Genomic DNA, 17,018 nt, shown 5'->3' with positions numbered 1-17,018 from the left:
GAAGCAGGCTCCCTGCTGAGCAGAGAGGCCAGTGTGGGGCGTGATCCCAGGACCCCGAGACCATGACCCAACCCACTGAGCCACCCAGGTGCCCCTGAATGATTGCATTTTTATAAAGTTCCAAAATAGATGAAATGAATTGAAAAATTAGATCTGCTTACTGTTGGTAAAGGTAGGTAAAGGTGTTCAGGAGAGCGTGCATAAGGAGGGTTTCTGGGATGCTGATAATGTTCTGCTTCTTGATCAGGGTGCTGATTCTGTAGGTGTGCTCAACAGTGAAAATGCATTGAACCACACTCTTCGGATTCATGCCCTTTTTTGTAGGTACATAAATCTTCACTTGAGAGTTTATTTGAAAATGCTAGGGATATCAACATCTATATAGTGGACTCTACTACTTTTCGATTTGTACTCCCCTAACTAGGATTCCCATCACTCTTCTCTGTCAACAAGCTGGGCCCAGTGGCCTCAGGCGAGAGGGTGTAGCCAGGGCTGGCCTATCACGCACTGTGTCATCTTGTTGACACTGCAGATTAGCCCAGGTACTGAGACTGAACTCAAGCAAGCTGATCCGAGACCTTCTCTGGGATAAGGGTACCCAGTTAAAACAAACAAACAAACAAACAAACTTCCCCCTTGATGTGGGGCTTGCTAAATTTGGGCTGCCAGTGACTATATCCCCCACAGGTGGAAGGGGACTGTTCACATTAGGAGAGAATGAAGTCAAGGGCAAAGAGAAGCAGAGGAAGAGGACACGGGAGCCAGACAGAGTTCGATTGCTTCAAATCCCACATTCCCTCCTTCCTCGACTTGCCAAGATGTTCATTTCTCAATTCTCTGAGCTAACCCCGTGTCTCTCCCAGCTAGATGAGGCAATAAGTTACTCTTGATCCTTAAGCTTGCTCCTAATACCTACAACTGAAACAGCCCTGACTAATCCATTGAGCAATTGGGTGGATGACAGAACATTTACTGGAGTAGGCAACAGGAAGGGGAGGAGCCCTCTCTTCTGGAGAAAGCATGAGCATTCATGAGTCCATCTCCTCTGGGAAGGGGATGAGAGCTCTTCTGGATGTCAGGAAGTTTCCATAACTTGACGTTGGTGTTTGACATGACCTTTAGCTACACAAAGGGGTGATGATTAGTGCCTGAGGTGACAGCATATAATCACTCCCCTAGCTTGGCGTTCAAATTGAGATTAAATTGTTTTTAATTATCAATGTAGTTGACTTCAAGCTTCTACCTAGTCCAGCTTCAAAATGTGTCACTCTTGGGGTACCTGTGTGGTTTAGTGTGTTAAGCATCTGACTCATGATCTCAGGGTTGTGAGTTCAAGTCCCAGCTTGGAGCATACTTAAAAAAAGAGTAAATAAGTGTTTTTCCTCCCTGGATTTCTTCCATCAGTGATCACCACAAAACCTCCAGGGACGCTTGCTAGTCCAAAGATGGTGAGTCGTGGCCCTTAAAATCTTGAGGAAACCGGACAACCTCCCTTCCGCCAAGATTCTCAGCTGTTTTTGCTCTCAGTGCCACATGGTGTCACTGTTGTAGCACGAGCAACCCCAGCATGGGCCTGCTTCCGACCATGTGCTCAGCCCAGGGCCGCAATGGTGAACTACAGATGCTCCGGCTACTCTGGGGTTGTCCTCTTTGCCCACTGCTGGGTGGTCTGGGCCAGCTGACCGTGGACCCCACTGACAGCTGGTCTCTGATGTGCCCCTGTGCTCGTTCTCGGGAAATGAAGCTGAGGGGGCTTCTTGGTGCGCGCGCGCACACACACACACACACACACACACACTCCACTCCCCTCCCCTGGGGCAGGTGGTTTGGGCTGGTCCGCCATTTTGCTGGTTCAGGACCCCTCTCCGTTCCTCAGCTCCTGCCATGGTCACCAGCCCATAGCCACTCACTGCAAGGCCTGGGTACCAGGGTGCTAGGGGCCAAAATGTTTCCTAGACCATAGCTTCAGGCACACGCCAGCCCTGAGCTACCTTCCTTTCCAACTCTGTCTGCATTCTGGCCCCTGGAATGAGAGAAATTTTAACTCAAGCCAAACCTTGTCCCATTTCCTGCTCTTCATGAAGAACTCCTCAGTGTGTGTGGAAGGGGTTAGGGGGAGGGCATAATGCTAAGTGCACACCCTTAAAGCTGGTTCTTTTTTTTTTTTTTTTCAAAGATTTTATTTATTTATTTGACAGGGAGACAGCGAGAGAAGGAACACAAGCAAGGGGAGTGGGAGAGGGAGAAGCAGGCTTTCCACTGAGCAGGGAGCCGGACACAGGGCTCAATCCCACGACCCTGGGATCCTGACCTGAGCAGAAGGCAGATGCTTAACAACTGAGCCACCCAGGTGCCCCTTTATTGAGTTTTCTATCTCTGACATGTTGATTGTTTTGAGTAAAAGGCACTTAAAAAAAAAAAAAAAAAACAGCTGGTGCAAGATGGATACCAGATCTTCCTTTCTCTTCCGAAAGCTGGAGGTAAAACTCCCAAGTGGAAGATGCCCTCCCAATACCAGGAGGAAAGAAATATTTTTATCACCAGAGATTGTTATGCCCCAATAATGGGTCCTCTCTTACACGAGAGGGCGACCCTTCTCTGTTTCACAGACTAGCTTTTAAGGGCAAAGGCCATGCGGTCAGGCCTGGCTACTCACAGGTGGCCAATGAGTTGTAACACACACAGGAAACTCCACAATGATGCTAGGTGACCAATTGAATTACAATTTCCTTTAGTAGACATTTGAACTAGCCTATTACACCTTGATTAGGATCGGCACCAAAAAGGCTCCAAAAAGGCAGGGGCCCATACTCCTTGGCTAGGAAGGCAATATGTGCCCCCACTGATCGATGTTTCCACCAGGCCTGACCCACCCTTGTATCTGGGCTTTGTTACCTGGAGCTGGTTTCCGGGACTTGTTTTTAAGTAGGTCCCCTGGGGGAAGGGGAACAGGGACAGTTTAAGGGTTAAACAACAAGGTTTTTGTTTAACCTCAATGAAAGCCTCTTGCTAAAATATAAAAATATAAAATAGGTCCTTACAAGATGAGGCGTTGAGGCAGAGAGGAATCTGTCCAGCACACCTGGTTAAATGAGCTAGTTACTTTTCCAAAATTAACTGCCCTAGCTTAAGCCCCTTGTCTTGCCACATTTTCACTATTTACTACCCTTTGTCTGACAGTACATCTAAGTGTTTGATCCTCATTTTTCTTTGTGAGGGTTCCCTTGTACATTTTTTTTTTAACCTGTTAAAATTTGTGTTTTTCTCTTGTTGATTTGTCTTTTGTTACAGAGCTCCAGCCAAGGACCTAAGATGAGGAGAAAACCTTGTCCTCCCCCCACTATAATAGGTAAAATTTCATGATCCATGGAAAAGACTTGATCCCAATGATAATAAGTGGAAAACAGCTCAGTGTTATTCTATTGAAAATCAGTCAAGACATTAAATTGGTGTCATTGAACTGGCTCTGGAAAATACTTTTCTCCCTTTCTCTCTTCAATTTTAAATTTACATAAATTTTATATTTAAAAAACACATTCCTGTTACCAGCAATTGGAATGAAACAGGAATATACGGCCTCTCCTCCCCTACTCTGATTCCCATTTATCAATTACCCATTTACCACTCCCAATTACCACTCCCATTATCAACTTTAGGCTTTTTTCATAAAATATTGTCTAGATAAAAATTCATCAACATGAATATGCTTCTCATTAAAATGCTTACATTTCACAGAAGGAAGTCAAAACTTCCTCCATGTGGTAAAGCAGATGCATATTAATGCCACACCAAGGGGCCAGATGCGCTGTAGCCAGGAATTGCTTCAGTTGATCCCGGTCCCTCTCCACAACTGTTCCTTCCTCGAATCCTCCTCTACCTTTCAGAAGCACTGACCAAGCCCCTGCCCCACACCACACTCAAACCCAGCCCCTCTCTCGGTGAGGGAGGGGACCACACAGGCAGAAATGAGTCCAATGAGACCAGCACCGTCATGGGCAGTGTCGGGGACCCGTTATAAATATTTAATTCTGTATGTATTTAAGTTCAGAACTCACAATGCTGATTGTAGCCATTCCCCGCCAGCATTCACCAAGAATGCTTCGGGGAGAGGTGCCTGGGTGGCTCAGTGGGTTAAGCCTCTGCGTTCAGCTCAGGTCATGATCTCAGGGTTCTGGGATCAAGCCCCACATCTCAGGCTTTCTGCTCAGAGGGAGCCTGCTTTCCCTTCCACCTCTGCCTGCCTCTCTGCCTCCTTGTGATCTCTATTTCTGTCAAATAAATAAATAAAATTAAAAAAAAAAAAAAAAGAATCCTGTGGGGAGTGACTGAGCCTCCTGCAGCCCAGGGGAGTGGGGCACTCTGTAGGACTGGTGGGGAAGGGGCCGGCCCTCGCCCTTGGGGATTTCTGGGCACAAGGCCCCCAGGACAAGAACTTGTGTTTTGGCTGAGGTTAAAATTCACTTGCTTGCCTTTTATTTGTAATATGCAGGAAGTGGATTTTGCAGGGGACTATGCTAGAGGAAACCTGGAGACATTCCTCATTTCTAAAGGGAAAACACATTCAGATACTCCCTGACACAGACCTGTGCAAGACTTGAAGGCTTCTCCCGGGCTGTTCACCGGGTTAAGCCCCTGAGGGTCTGCAGGGAAGGAGCTTCAGGACTCAAGTAGAAGCCACCACAGAGGATGGCAGTTCGAGCCAGTGTGACACTAGGGACACTGTCCAGTCACCTTCTGACTTGCTTCTATTTTCCCAGCTTCATTGAGATGTGATTGACAAATAACAATTTTATCTATTGGGGTGTATGGGTGGCTCAGTTGGTTAAGCAGGTGCCTTCAGCTCAGGTCATGATCCCAGAGTCCTGGGATGGAGTCCCACATGGGGCTCCCTGCTCCACCGGAAGCCTGATTCTCCCCACCCCCAACTTCCCCTGCTTGTGTTCCCTCCACCTCTGTCAAATTAATAAATAAAATCTTTTATAAATTTTTAGTATATTTTAGGTTGTTCAATGTTGTTATTAAAAGGTGTACAAGGCGGCAGCCTGTGTAGCTCAGTCAGTTAACAGTCTGCGTTTAGCTCAGGCCCTGATCCCAGTCTCTGGACAGAGTCCTGTGACCCACTCCCTGCTCCGCAGCGGAGTCTGGCCCTACTCCACAGGGAATTTGCTTCTCCCTCTGTCCCTCCCACTCAATCTCTCTCTCTCAAATAAATAAATAAAATCTTTTTTTTAAAAAAAAGGTATACAACATGATGATGTGATACATGTACACGCTGTAACCTGATTACCACAATCAAGTTAATTAACCCATCAGTCTCCCACGTGGTTACCAGTGTGCACGTGGGCACGCATGCGCATGCTCCAATTACCACAATCAAGTTAATGAACCCGTCAATCACCCCACAGGGTTACCAGTGTGTATGTGGGCGCGCATGCGCATGCTCTTGGGCAACAGGATGGGATTTACTATCTTAGCAAGTTTCAAACACACAATACAACATTATTAACTATAATCACCACTTCCCCACTTCTTTCCAGAGAAGTTTAAGACGTAAGACCCTCTACCTTGATTTCACACCCTCTCCACAACTGTCCTAACCAAAATAGCACTCTGAAAAGCAGACTGTTGTCCCAGCCTCTCCCTACCTCACAGACCACCCCCCCCCCCCCCCCCCGGTCGGGGAGACACAGACACAGATGACCAAGACCAGGAAGATTTGGTCAAAACTGGCTTCATCTTCTCTCCTGGAAGAAGAGCTGTGTCTGGCATTTCTTCCTGGGAACTGGAGCAGAGTCCTGAAGTGAGAAGCAGGTGTGGTCTAGGGTGGGTGAGGCTCAAGTCTTCTATACTTGGAGCAGGAGAGGAGGGCACTGGGGGCGGGTGGGAGGGCGGTTCCACAAGATGTTGTTTTGGAATGTTGAGAGGTCCTGAGTCCCTGGCCAAGAAAGAATTCTAAGACATCTTTGGCGCAAAAAGGTGGTTTTATTAAAGCATGGGGCCAGGGCCTGGCCAGGGAGGGGGAGGGGGTGGCGGGTGAGAGGTGGGCAGAAAGAGCTGCTGCTCAGGGGTTGTGAGGAGTGGCTGATTATGTACTTGGGAGCTGGGGGAGGTAAAGAAAAAGGGAGTTATCCAAAAGAACTTTCATATGCTAAGGAAGACCTCAGGATACTGGAGGCCTGGCTTGTGTCAAATTAAGGTTATTTTTCCTTCTAGTAAGGAGCTTCCTGGAGGAATGTGATCCTCTCTCACAAGTCCTCATCAATAGGCTGAAGGTCATAAAGGAACATAACTTTGTTTATATTTCCTTCTGCCTTGGTTTCCCACATCACTCATAGAAGGGAGGGTGGTATTAGGGCACCAGGAAATTGAGTTTTGGGTCTCTGAATGTTATACTATTGATGAGAATGCTTTTTCCTTGTATATCACTAAGTCATTAGAACATTCGTGTCTTTCAGGGCTGTGATCTCTAATCTTTTACCATTTGTTTTTCCCTCTCCTTAGTCTAAGGGCAACTAGGAGGGCCTGAGGAATGCCGTGTGTGTCCCACTGGAAGGGGTGGGAGGGTGAGGTGGGGGGTGTCAGTTTGTGCTTTGACCTCAGCTTACCTTCTGCTTCCTCATCGCCCATGTCTTCCCTCACTCCCTCTCTCCTGTCACCATGCTTCTGCCTTGGAGCAGCCCTGAAGTTGGGACTCTGGAAGGTCACCAAGCAAGGAGAGGGTCTTGGAGGGCAGGAAGAAGAGAGGCAGGGAAAGGGAAGCCCTGGGTCCCCTCTCTGCAGCCCCACATCCAGGCCTCTCTCTGATAAGGCTGCTCTCTCCACTCACTTTTCGGGGAGTCCTGGCTTCTACGCTGCACCACCAGCTCTGCCACCACCAACTAGCACCGGGTCAGCCTTGACCCAGGATCTGACGGGTTGGCTGCTTAGAATCAGCACCCATTCTGGGTCCCGCTCCCACTCCGTGAGGCATCGCAGCCTCTTTCAGGTACCCTCCAGGATGCACTGCGCAGGGCAGAGGGCTCTGAATCGCCGTGCCTGGGCCCTCCTTTGCCTTCACTAAGCCTGAAAAACACTGACCAAAAAAAGTTTTAAATTACCCCCCTTCTGATAACTATATTTTATCTTTAAAATTTCGTTAAAATTTTTTTTTAATTTCTAAATTTTAGGGTAAGATTAAGAAAATGAGAACAAGGGACGCCTGGGTGGCTTGGTCAGTTGAGGGCCAACTCTTGGTTTGGGCTCCCATCATGATCTCAGGTTCATCAGATCCAGCCTCACATTGGGCTCCAAGCTAGATGTGGAGCCTGCTGAAGATTCTCTCTCTCTCTCTCTTCCCACCCCACCCTCTCTCTCTCTCAAAAAAAAAAAAAAAAAGGAAGCAAGAAAGAAAGAAGAAAAAGAAAATGAGAATATGTAGGTACAGTTAGGTATTTAATTGACTCGTGTTCAATCATCACCAGCCAGTACCTGATCTAATCCTGGTTTCCCCCAGCATTCTGAAAGTTCTTCTGTAGTCAGAAGTTCTTTTGGGTCACACAGATGGCTTTCTCTTAGACATCGAGGGAGCTTGGCTTCAAATTTCCTTGTAGACCATATGTCTTCATCCACAGAACTTCTTTTTCTTCCAACCTCGAGCTTCTTCTCTTTGTGGCAAAGTAAAAAGTAAAATATTATAGTCATATCTGGCCGCTGCCTATTTACTCTACAAATAAATACATTTCCCCCAATCATTTGCTGGCATCGGCTTCTAAAAAGATTTCCAGAAATAAGTTCCCTCATAAATGGCCATGCTTAGTAAATGGCCGAATGCCATGTTGACAAGAGATCCAGCGACTCTGCAGGTCACTTTCCAAATGCCTCCTCTGTGCAGCAACCTGTGCGTGTGTGTGTGCATGCATGTGTGTGTGTGCTTGCTTTTATCATTATTATTACTGTCATTCACGCTATGTTTTCCAAATAGCACAGTAGGGAACAAAAAAAATCTCTTTCTCTACCCATCTCAGTTTCTCTGCCTGCTGTCCTGTGAATTAGAGGGACCAAAGACAGAAAGGCACCAACAGAAGTACATTAACATGTGTGTGGTCAGGGAACACGGGGACACTTGGTCAGGAGTAACTAATGGGGTGCTCAGTGTTTTGGATTATATAGCACCTTAGCAAAGGAGCAATATATTTTTATTTAAGATTTTTTGTTATTCATTTAAGAGAGAAAGAGCACAAGCAGAGGGAGCTGCAAGTAGAGGGAGAAATGGGCTCCCTGCTGAGCAAGGAGCCCAATGTAGGTCTCGATCCCAGGACCCTGGGATCATGACCCGAGCCAAAGGCAGACGCTTAATGGACTGAGCCACCCAGACACCCGGAGCAATGCATTTCTAGAGAAGTGACAAGATAAAGGAAAAGGACCTTGAATTTCTAGGGTGGCTAGTTAGTCAAGTCTGTCAGGAGAGTTCCTCTGGTGCTTCTCTGGGGTGATGAGGTTCAGGTGTTGTCTCCGCTGATTAACTTCCATCCTTGCTGGTGGCCAGGGAAGGACAGACACATCTGTAAACGTTTGTCCCGCTTTTAGGCAAAGAGGGGGAGGGCAGAGGGCTTTTCTCGTACCTGCTTCTTTTCAGTTGCCTTCAGCTTAAAATAATCCTTGCGCCAAGGGGCATATCTGGGGCAGGGAGAGGTGAGGCCAGACGGTGCCACTCTTCAGCTTTCTCCTACTCTTACTCTTCATACAGAAAAAGGCAAACAGGGGAAACGACACTTTCCTCACAGGCCTCCGGTCCGTGAGATGTGGGTCCAGCCGCTGCTGGGTTTCTGATTTGCCGTTGGCTTAGGTCACAGACAGTCTCTGCTTGGAACACCACAGCCTCAGGAACAAGAGACCAGAAACAGGGGAGCTCACGGGGTGTCCCCAACTAGAGACGACGCCGGGTCACTCAGAGCCCACATGCTCAGAGACTAAAAGACACACCTTTGAATGGACATTTTCAAACCCTCGTCAACAGGACGCACCGAGTGTTTGGGTTTTGTCTTTAGGTTAGCGGTTACGGAGCTATGATGCATTCTCTCTCAGCTGCCAGACACAGCATGTATTAAACCAACGGAAGAGCTCAGATGAGATACAGAGTGAATTTTTAAATTCTCTTCTGGCCTTGGGGCCCCTTCCATCGGCCCTGAACACCATGCCAGGTATTTATTTTGGGGGCTCAGTGGAGCGATGTGGGGGTATCAACTAAGAGCCAGAGAGTGGCTTTTCCTCCCTCAGGAGCCAGGACAGCCTCAGTCACCTCACCTCCAGCCCTGTTCCACCCACTGACAGGCTGGGTTTCACAAGTTTAAAAATAGCTGCTGAGCCGGGAGCAGCCATCTCTGAGCCTGCATCCAGCTCAGAAAGGCAGGCCTCCCCTGACCAAAAGCGTCATCCTAGCTCCCTGCTTTCCTTTCACACAACACACGAACATTCTCTCCACCAAAATAGATCCAGATTGTTTGAATATTCACAGAGACGTGGGATTCCTTCAGCTCAGCCCTGACATCTTTCACCTCCTTAATAATTCATCAGGCTCATTTATCTTCCCGAGGAGTCCAATGGCATTGTTCCACATTTTCGCAAAACTCCCTTGACATTTCCTGAGGATGTCCAGACGCCTCAGTGTGAACAACCAACCCCAGCTCCACACAGCCCGTCCTGAGGCCCAGAGAGGGGGACGCGCCCGGAATGACCCTCTAGAGCCTATAAGAGAATGAAGAAGACAGCAGGTCAGAAAGAAAGGTCAATGAGTTAGAGCATCCACGGGACCTGGAAAGTTCCTCGTCACCTCTGCTTCCCATGGCCCTCTGGGGTGCTCAGGTATGTCTGCATTCCTGGGGACAGGGCTCCTACCCCGTAAATTTTACCCCCACTTTGCTGACCCTGAACGAGATCACCCGCATCACGGTGGAGTTAAGAGGTTGAGGTTTTGTTCATTCCTTTCCTGCCCAGAGGAATGTCTTCACCCTCACCCCTCCTCACCTGTCCTTTCCTGCCTCCTTGACCCGGTGACAGCTGTTACTGAGGGCATTCTAAGTGCCGGACACTCTGCGGCCAGAGGGATCAGCATTTCTGTTTGTTGAGAAGGCTGAGGCTCAGAGGGCTCTGGTGCCCCGGCTAGTCCACGGGAGACCTGGGCTGGAGGGCATTTCTATTGCTCTGATACTGAGGAGAGGGGGTGTGGAGGTCGTGTGGTGTGTGGCACGTGGCAGGCACTCAAACCGGGCAATAGAAGTGGCAGGGTGGGGACGTAAATGTTGGGGGGGAATGTGCTAAATCGGCCTCCCTCAGGAACCCCCCTCCCCATTGGTCAGTGAAGAGAAAACCTTGAATAAGTAAATGCCGTTGGTAATTTAGTGGACTAAAAAAAATCGAACAGAGTCTTTAGGTAGTCATCAGTGGGTCCAGATCTGCCCACCAACTCCCAGTCTGCCTGCGTGTGTGAGCTTCTTGGAGGCACCCAGCAGCTGGAGAGGAGGCAATGTTCCTGTGTTCTTCTGGCAGCCACGGTCTCATCAATGGTGCCAGGCTGAGCTCTGCAGGGGAAAGCCTCTTCCTTCTGTGGGCCTGAGCCTTGCTCACAGGGAGCACTGGTCATGGTCCCTTGGCTTCCTATGGACCCTTCTGTCCCTGCCTCACCTTCTGTCTGGCTCCAGGGTTGGTGGGTGGATCCTGGGCCTTGACCATAAGGTCCCCTTGCCTGGCCCCATGGACCCCATTTCATAACTGCAGTGGTTAACCAGCATCCATAACACAGGCAGTGAGGGCTACTGGGGCAGGGGGTGACCAAGCCTCTCAAGGACACCACTCTACCTCTTGACCAGGATGACTGCCCTACAGAATCACTAGGACCCCTGCCCAGTGACTTCTGTCAGAGTCACAAGTGAAGAGTGGCCAAGGGTCCATTCCAGGGCTTCCCTCAATCTCCCGGCCCCACACCCTTCCCACCCATCCTATAATCCTCCCCTGCCCTCCTCAGTGAGCAGGCTTTCTTTCCCTCTTCCTGACTCTATCTTCTTTCCAGAAGTCTCTGTGGTCTGATAGGTGACTCCTGCTCTTAATATGCTGCCGTGGGAGGAGACACACTCAGCTCTTGCCCTGACAGAGAGGTCAGCCCCTGCCTCCCCTGGTATCAGAAACCTCCTGACTCACACTTAGAGGCAACCGGCCTTTAAAACATAATGGTTCAGGGGCGCCTGGGTGGCTCAGTGGGTTAAGCCGCTGCCTTCGGCTCAGGTCATGATCCCAGGGTCCTGGGATCGAGCCCCGCATCGGGCTCTCTGCTCAGCAGGGAGCCTGCTTCCTCCTCTCTCTCTGCCTGCCTCTCTGCCTGCTTGTGATCTCTCTCTGTCAAATAAATAAATAAAATCTTTAAAAAAAAAAAAAAACATAATGGTTCAGTATTTGTAAGAGTGTTGTCCTCACTGGTGAGGTGCAGAGCGCATGGGCTGTGGAGTCACACTAGGGTTTGATACCTTTCTCTGTCCTTTGCCAGCCCTGTGACCTTAGACCAGCTTCTTAACCTCTTAAGACTTGAGTTTCTTCACCTAAGGGGAAAACATTATGAGGAGTAAATAGCGTGTGCTTAGCAGATGCTTGGAGCGTATGAAGTTGGAGCAATGTTGACCATTATTGATTTTATGATTCTTTCTTCCCTTATTTATGCCTGTGTCATCCCCACGCTTGACGTGATTCAGGAATGAGGCTGCATGGTTGAGAAAGAGGCAACTACACAAAGACATTGTATTTAATCTTAATATTTTCGTGTGTGTGTGTGTGTGTATAATCATTTCAGAAAATGTTTGGAAACATAAAGGAAAAATCCATCACAATCCCTTAATACAGTAACTGTCCCTTTTCATCTTTTTTCTTCTTGGATAACTTTGACATAGTGGTGCTTATAATATTTATACCAGGGGAAAACCTAAAATTATAGTCATAAATATTTTCTAAGTTGGTCCTTAAATTTCACAATTGTCACTTCAGTGGATAAATCCTATTCTATGGTTGGCCTTTACTCTAATTTATTAAGATTTACGGTGAAATTCTAGAGTTTTTATAGGTGCTTTGTTTTTGCAAACTTCGGTGGAATTCCTCAAACTGGTCAGTCGGTCATTTCCTAAGTCCTTCTGAAATATCTGAACAAGATAAGAAGAAACACAGCTCTGTAAGGGGGGGGGTTAATGTTAGGGAGTGTATGTCTTGGGGGGTCACATATGACTGGGGAGGATGTATGTGCATTTGGTGATGGAGAAGTCCTTGATCACTTACATGACAAATTTAGAGGGAACCACAAGAAACCACCTCCAATCTTCAAACAGTTCCTCATCTGCCCTCTGTTTTGGTCCTGGGAAGACCACCACGTGGACCGTGTCTTTGTCTTTCTAGAGCCCCCTTAGAGGCCAGCATCACTGGGAAGCATATTGTCATCCAGCAATACTTCAGCAAAAATCAGTTTATCAGATAAGCTGCAAATCAGTTTTCAGAGTCACCATTTCCTCCATTGCATTCTTGGGTAACTCTTCCTGTAGGTCGTCGCTTATCTCTCATCTCAAGAAGACCAGGAACCACATGCAAAGCATTTATTCATTGGTTGAACAAATATTTATTGAGCTCCCACTGTGTTCCTAATGTTGTTCTAGGAGAGGGAAATAGAGCACTGAGCAGGTCAGGCAAGATGCAGCTCTCTTCCAACTTATATTCTAATGGGGGGAGACAGACAATAAACAAATAGATAGCTATTTCTGTATCACAGGTAAAAGAACAAAATAGGTGATAATGAGGGAGAGCAGCAGGGGAGGAACATCAGTAGGATGGTAACACTTGAACCAAGACCTGAACCATGAGAAGACTAATGGGAAAATGTTCCAAAGAGAGAGCAAATTGTATGTGCAAAGGCCCTGAGGCAGGTACAAGGTTGATCTGTTCTGGAAACAGAAAACCAGTGTGTTTGGGGAGAAGAGAGCAGGGAAAGAGAGGAAGAAATCTGTGGTGGAAGATGAGGTCAGAGCCTTATGCTGGCTTGGATGCCACAGAGGTGGTTTCCATGTTGTTCTGAAGCAGTGAGGGGCCCCCGGAGGCTTTTCATTGGAGGGGTGGCTTTATCTGATTTTGTGTTTCGCACAGATCGCTTTGGCTGATCTGTGGAGAATGGGCTGCCTGGCAGACGAGAGGGGAAACAGCCAGCCAAGTGAGAAGATGTCTGCTGTAGTTTAGGACACAGATGGGGCTCGACTGGAGTGGTCATGGTGGACAGTAGATGTGGACAGATTCTGAATTTTTCTGGAGGTGGGACTTACAGGACTGACTGTCGCTTGGATGTGAAATGAGACATCAGTGATGCCTCCTCAGTTTTGCCTTAATAAGTGGAGGGGTGAGTGTCCGTAGTCTGCTGGGGAGCACCCAGGTAGAAATAGGACCAGGGTGGAGGGCACTGGAGGTGTCTGTCTTGGACGTTTTAAATCTGAGATGCCGGATATATACCCAAGTAGAGATAGCTGTCAGATGGGCAGTTGAAAATACAAGTCTGGGCCTCAGGAGCCAGAGACTTGCTCTGTAAACACCCCATACTATCATTGGATAGGGTTGTCAGTAAAAAGCACAAACTTTGTGCCACTCACTCATGTCTTGTCTGGCACGGACCTGGGATGTTGAGAGACGGGCCGCTGGCAGGCTGGCTGCTGGTAAGAGCGCCCACTATCTGCGACATCAAAGCTGATGCCTCCTGGCGGCTGCAGAGACCTGGACAAATCAGGCCCCACCCTTGCTCCCCTACTCATGTCACACACCCTATGGCTCAGTAGGGCTTGCTCACTCCCTCACTCCTTCCCTCACGCGGTGCTGCCCACCTGGCATGAGGCAAGCTCCTTCCCACTTCTTCCGGATTCTGCTGCTTCCTCTCCTGGAAAGCCCTTCCATCCTCCTACTTTTCCTTCCAGGCCCGGCTCAAGGCTCAGTTCCCCAGTCTCTCCCCCGCCTGCCCTCCACTTTGCTACTTGGTGGACTTCCATTCAGGACCTCCCCTACGGTTACACCTTTCCCCGCCAGGTGACTGAAGCCACTCCGTGTCCTTTCCCCACCCTTCATATCTAACCCACCTTCCTCCTGCGTAGGGTCTGTCCCGGAGTCCCTCTCAAATCCCACCTCTTCTTTCCATCTCTGCCTCTCAGCCTGGCCCAATTCATCATTTCCCATCTGACCCACTGCAACTCACCTTCCTACCTCCAGCCTTGTCTCCTCCATTCCACTCACGGCAGCCAGTGACCTTGTTCACATCACTTCTCCGTTTCACATCTGTCCATGGCATCCAATCCCATAGGATAAAATACCAAATCCTTGCCAAGTCTTCAAGACCTCATGTGATTTGGCCAACTGCCCACATTCCCAGGCATTTCTCACTTCGTCACTCCCTACTTACGATGACCCAGACACACACGTTCATCTCCTAAATGCACCAGCTTCGACCACTGCTCGGCACCTTGTACATGCCGAACCTGCAGTCCATGTGGGAGCTACCTCAGATCTTTCTTTACATTTAGCTTAAAGGCTGCTTCCAAGAGCTCATCCCTGACTCCTCCCCTGGGCGAAATCTGGTATCCTCTGCTAGGGTCTTTAATAGCACCCTGTGCTTTTCCTTGATCAGACAGGTCAGAATTTATTATTATAAATTGCTTTTCATTTATTTGTATGTTGCCCAGCAACTGGATTTCACCACTCCACAAGGGCAGGTGCCACATCTGACTTGACACCCAGAACCTACAGTATAGCGTAGCATCTAGCACGAACAAGTGCTCACTGTCATTGCCATCAGCGAACAAAGCTTTCCTTCACTTCTCTTCCTCAAACTGACTTTTAGGTTCTTTGCCTTTAGTTAGTCCTTCCCAATTTATTTGTCTCATAGCAGAAACATCAAAAATAGAAATAGCTACCATATATTAAGATTTATTCTATGCTAGACTCTGCATGCCCATCGTGTGTGTGTGTGTGTGTGTGTGTGTGTATCTTTACAATAATCCTATGAAATAGATACTATTAATCCCATTTTATAGATTAGAAACATGTGTCTCAGAGGGAGAAAGTAATCGCCTAGTGCTACCCAGCTAGTAAATGTCACAGGCCAGATGTTTATTCAGGCCTCATGGACTCCCAAACTCTTATTTTTCCCTCTACATTTGTCTGTGGGGGTGTTGTCTCCAGCTGGTCTGTGAAATTTTGTTGTTGTTGTGTTTTGTTGGTGGCCTCTTGGGTTTGTGGTGGTTGCTATTTCTCTGTTTTGTTTTGTTTTGTTTTCGGTATCTTCCATCTCTGCACTGGAAGTCCCCATAAGTACCTGCCACTTATGTGTCACGTTATGATGGTGCGTCAGAGGACAGGTGAGAGCCATGCAGGACAAAAAAGGTTCCAGATGTCTGTCAGAGTTGCCCTGGGAGGCGCATTCCAGGGCTGGGTCTAAGAAAGACAGGGCAGATGGCCATCTGCAGAGTCTGACTTACGGGGGCCCAAAGGCCCAGTGTCTCATAATATCTCGCTGATCAGGCCAGTCTGGCTCTGTCCCATCCTCTCCTCCCTGCACAGTGAAATTCCCATCACAGGAGCTGCTTACGTGTTTGGCGACAAGGGTTGTTGGTCTGACCTTCCGAAGGCCTCTCCTTCAAGCAGCAGAAGGGGTTAGTTAGTGAATAGTCCCAGGATCAAGGGTGTGTCTGGATAGGGAGTAATAGACTGTCAAAAGGGAAGCAGATGTCCCAGATTCTAGAACCATCTCTGGCATCTCTCTTCTGTGCTCCCAGGCAGGGACCCCTTGCATAATTCCAGCAATGGAAATTTCATACCTCCCCTGTGACCAAGTTCTTTCTCACCCTGAGGTCAAACCTATCCACCCACAAAGGCCCATTTCCACCGCCAGGTGTGACACAGCATCAGTCTAACCCTTTTCTGTACTTGACAGCCCTTTACATACCCTGAGTTAGTTTCCGTGTTTGGCAGTGCCAGGACCCCGCTGTCCTGGGCTCTGCTTTGCATCCCAGTCAACTTTTCAGGGAGCCTTGGGTTTGCTCCCTGCTTTGTCCCCTTGGGGATGTTCCAGCTGGGGGAAAGAGGAGGATCCAGATGGTGAACGATAGGCCAGCTGCTAGGCGGGAGGAGGAGAGGGCCTCTGAGCACTTGAGGAAAAATCTGTCCCTGACCTTGTCCTTACTCAATGCTTCCTGCTGCTCTCAGAGAACAGGCCTAAGAGAATACACCTGCATACTTTTTACAATTAACATATGTAAATATCCAGTATGGTGACAGCACAGAGTAAGCTTGAAATCCAGTAATTTTCCTTCCCTTGTCTCCTTATTTACGTAACATATAAGTTATTTAATACACAATGACTTTATTTAACGTATAGCAATCCTACTTATAAAAAATTTTATTTATTTATTTGACTGGGGGGAGGGGGGAGGGAGAGAGTAGCAGAAGGAGAGGCAAATTCCCTGCTGAGCAGGGAGCCTAATGCAGGGCTCCATCCCAGCACCCTGGGATCATGACCAGAGCTGAAGATAGACGCTTAACCGACAGAGCCGCCCAGGCTCCCCAGTAATACTACTTTTTAAAAAAAATTGGTTTTCTGTCAAGAACATGTAAGATATGTTCAGGATAGGTACTAGAAAAAATTTTTTAAGTTTAATAAAGAAAATAAACATTCCCAATAATCTCATCATCTAGAGATAACTTCTTGAACCCTTCAGACAGTTCTTTTCAGTTCTTTTTTCTAGGCACATAGATACTTAGAAATCAGTTTTATTTACATACGCATGCAATATTGAGCTCATATTGTAAAACTTTTCAGCAAATAGTAATCGTTTTCCTTTGCCATTAGAAAAAATATATTTTAAAAAATGGTGACAATTATCATCTTACCATCTAAGTGTGATCATATCCGTCAATGTTTGATGCTGTATTACCTCAAAGCCCAGAAAACAAATATCCAAATTACAATGATTCCTCTCTCCTCT

The 17,018-nt window shown here is 47.8% G+C and overlaps 1 protein-coding gene and 1 long non-coding RNA gene across 4 annotated transcripts in view; one reads left to right on the top strand and one right to left on the bottom strand.

The window, feature by feature from the left end:
• Window positions 1-7,426: 7,426 nt before the first annotated feature.
• Window positions 7,427-12,718, bottom strand: LOC116590949. The gene is made up of 5 exons (XR_004285791.1): window positions 12,292-12,718; window positions 11,496-11,567; window positions 8,601-9,723; window positions 8,403-8,513; window positions 7,427-7,643 (listed from the first exon to the last, which is right to left on the bottom strand). It is a non-coding gene; the product is annotated as an uncharacterized LOC116590949 (long non-coding RNA).
• PLA2G4E (phospholipase A2 group IVE) overlaps window positions 9,709-17,018 on the top strand; it is a 62,070-nt gene continuing 54,760 nt past the window's right edge. For all 3 annotated transcript variants that reach the window (XM_032343411.1, XM_032343406.1, XM_032343402.1), the window contains exon 1: window positions 9,709-9,840. Coding sequence is in view for 1 of the 3 variants with exons in the window: in XM_032343406.1 (XP_032199297.1) it covers window positions 9,820-9,840 (21 nt within the window). In the remaining 2 variants the exon portion in view is untranslated. The remainder of the gene's footprint in view (window positions 9,841-17,018) is intronic.

The sequence above is a fragment of the Mustela erminea genome, chromosome 5, assembly GCF_009829155.1.
Source record: "Mustela erminea isolate mMusErm1 chromosome 5, mMusErm1.Pri, whole genome shotgun sequence".
NCBI classification, from domain to species: domain Eukaryota; kingdom Metazoa; phylum Chordata; class Mammalia; order Carnivora; family Mustelidae; genus Mustela; species Mustela erminea.
This window is presented reverse-complemented; position numbering and strand designations above follow the sequence as displayed.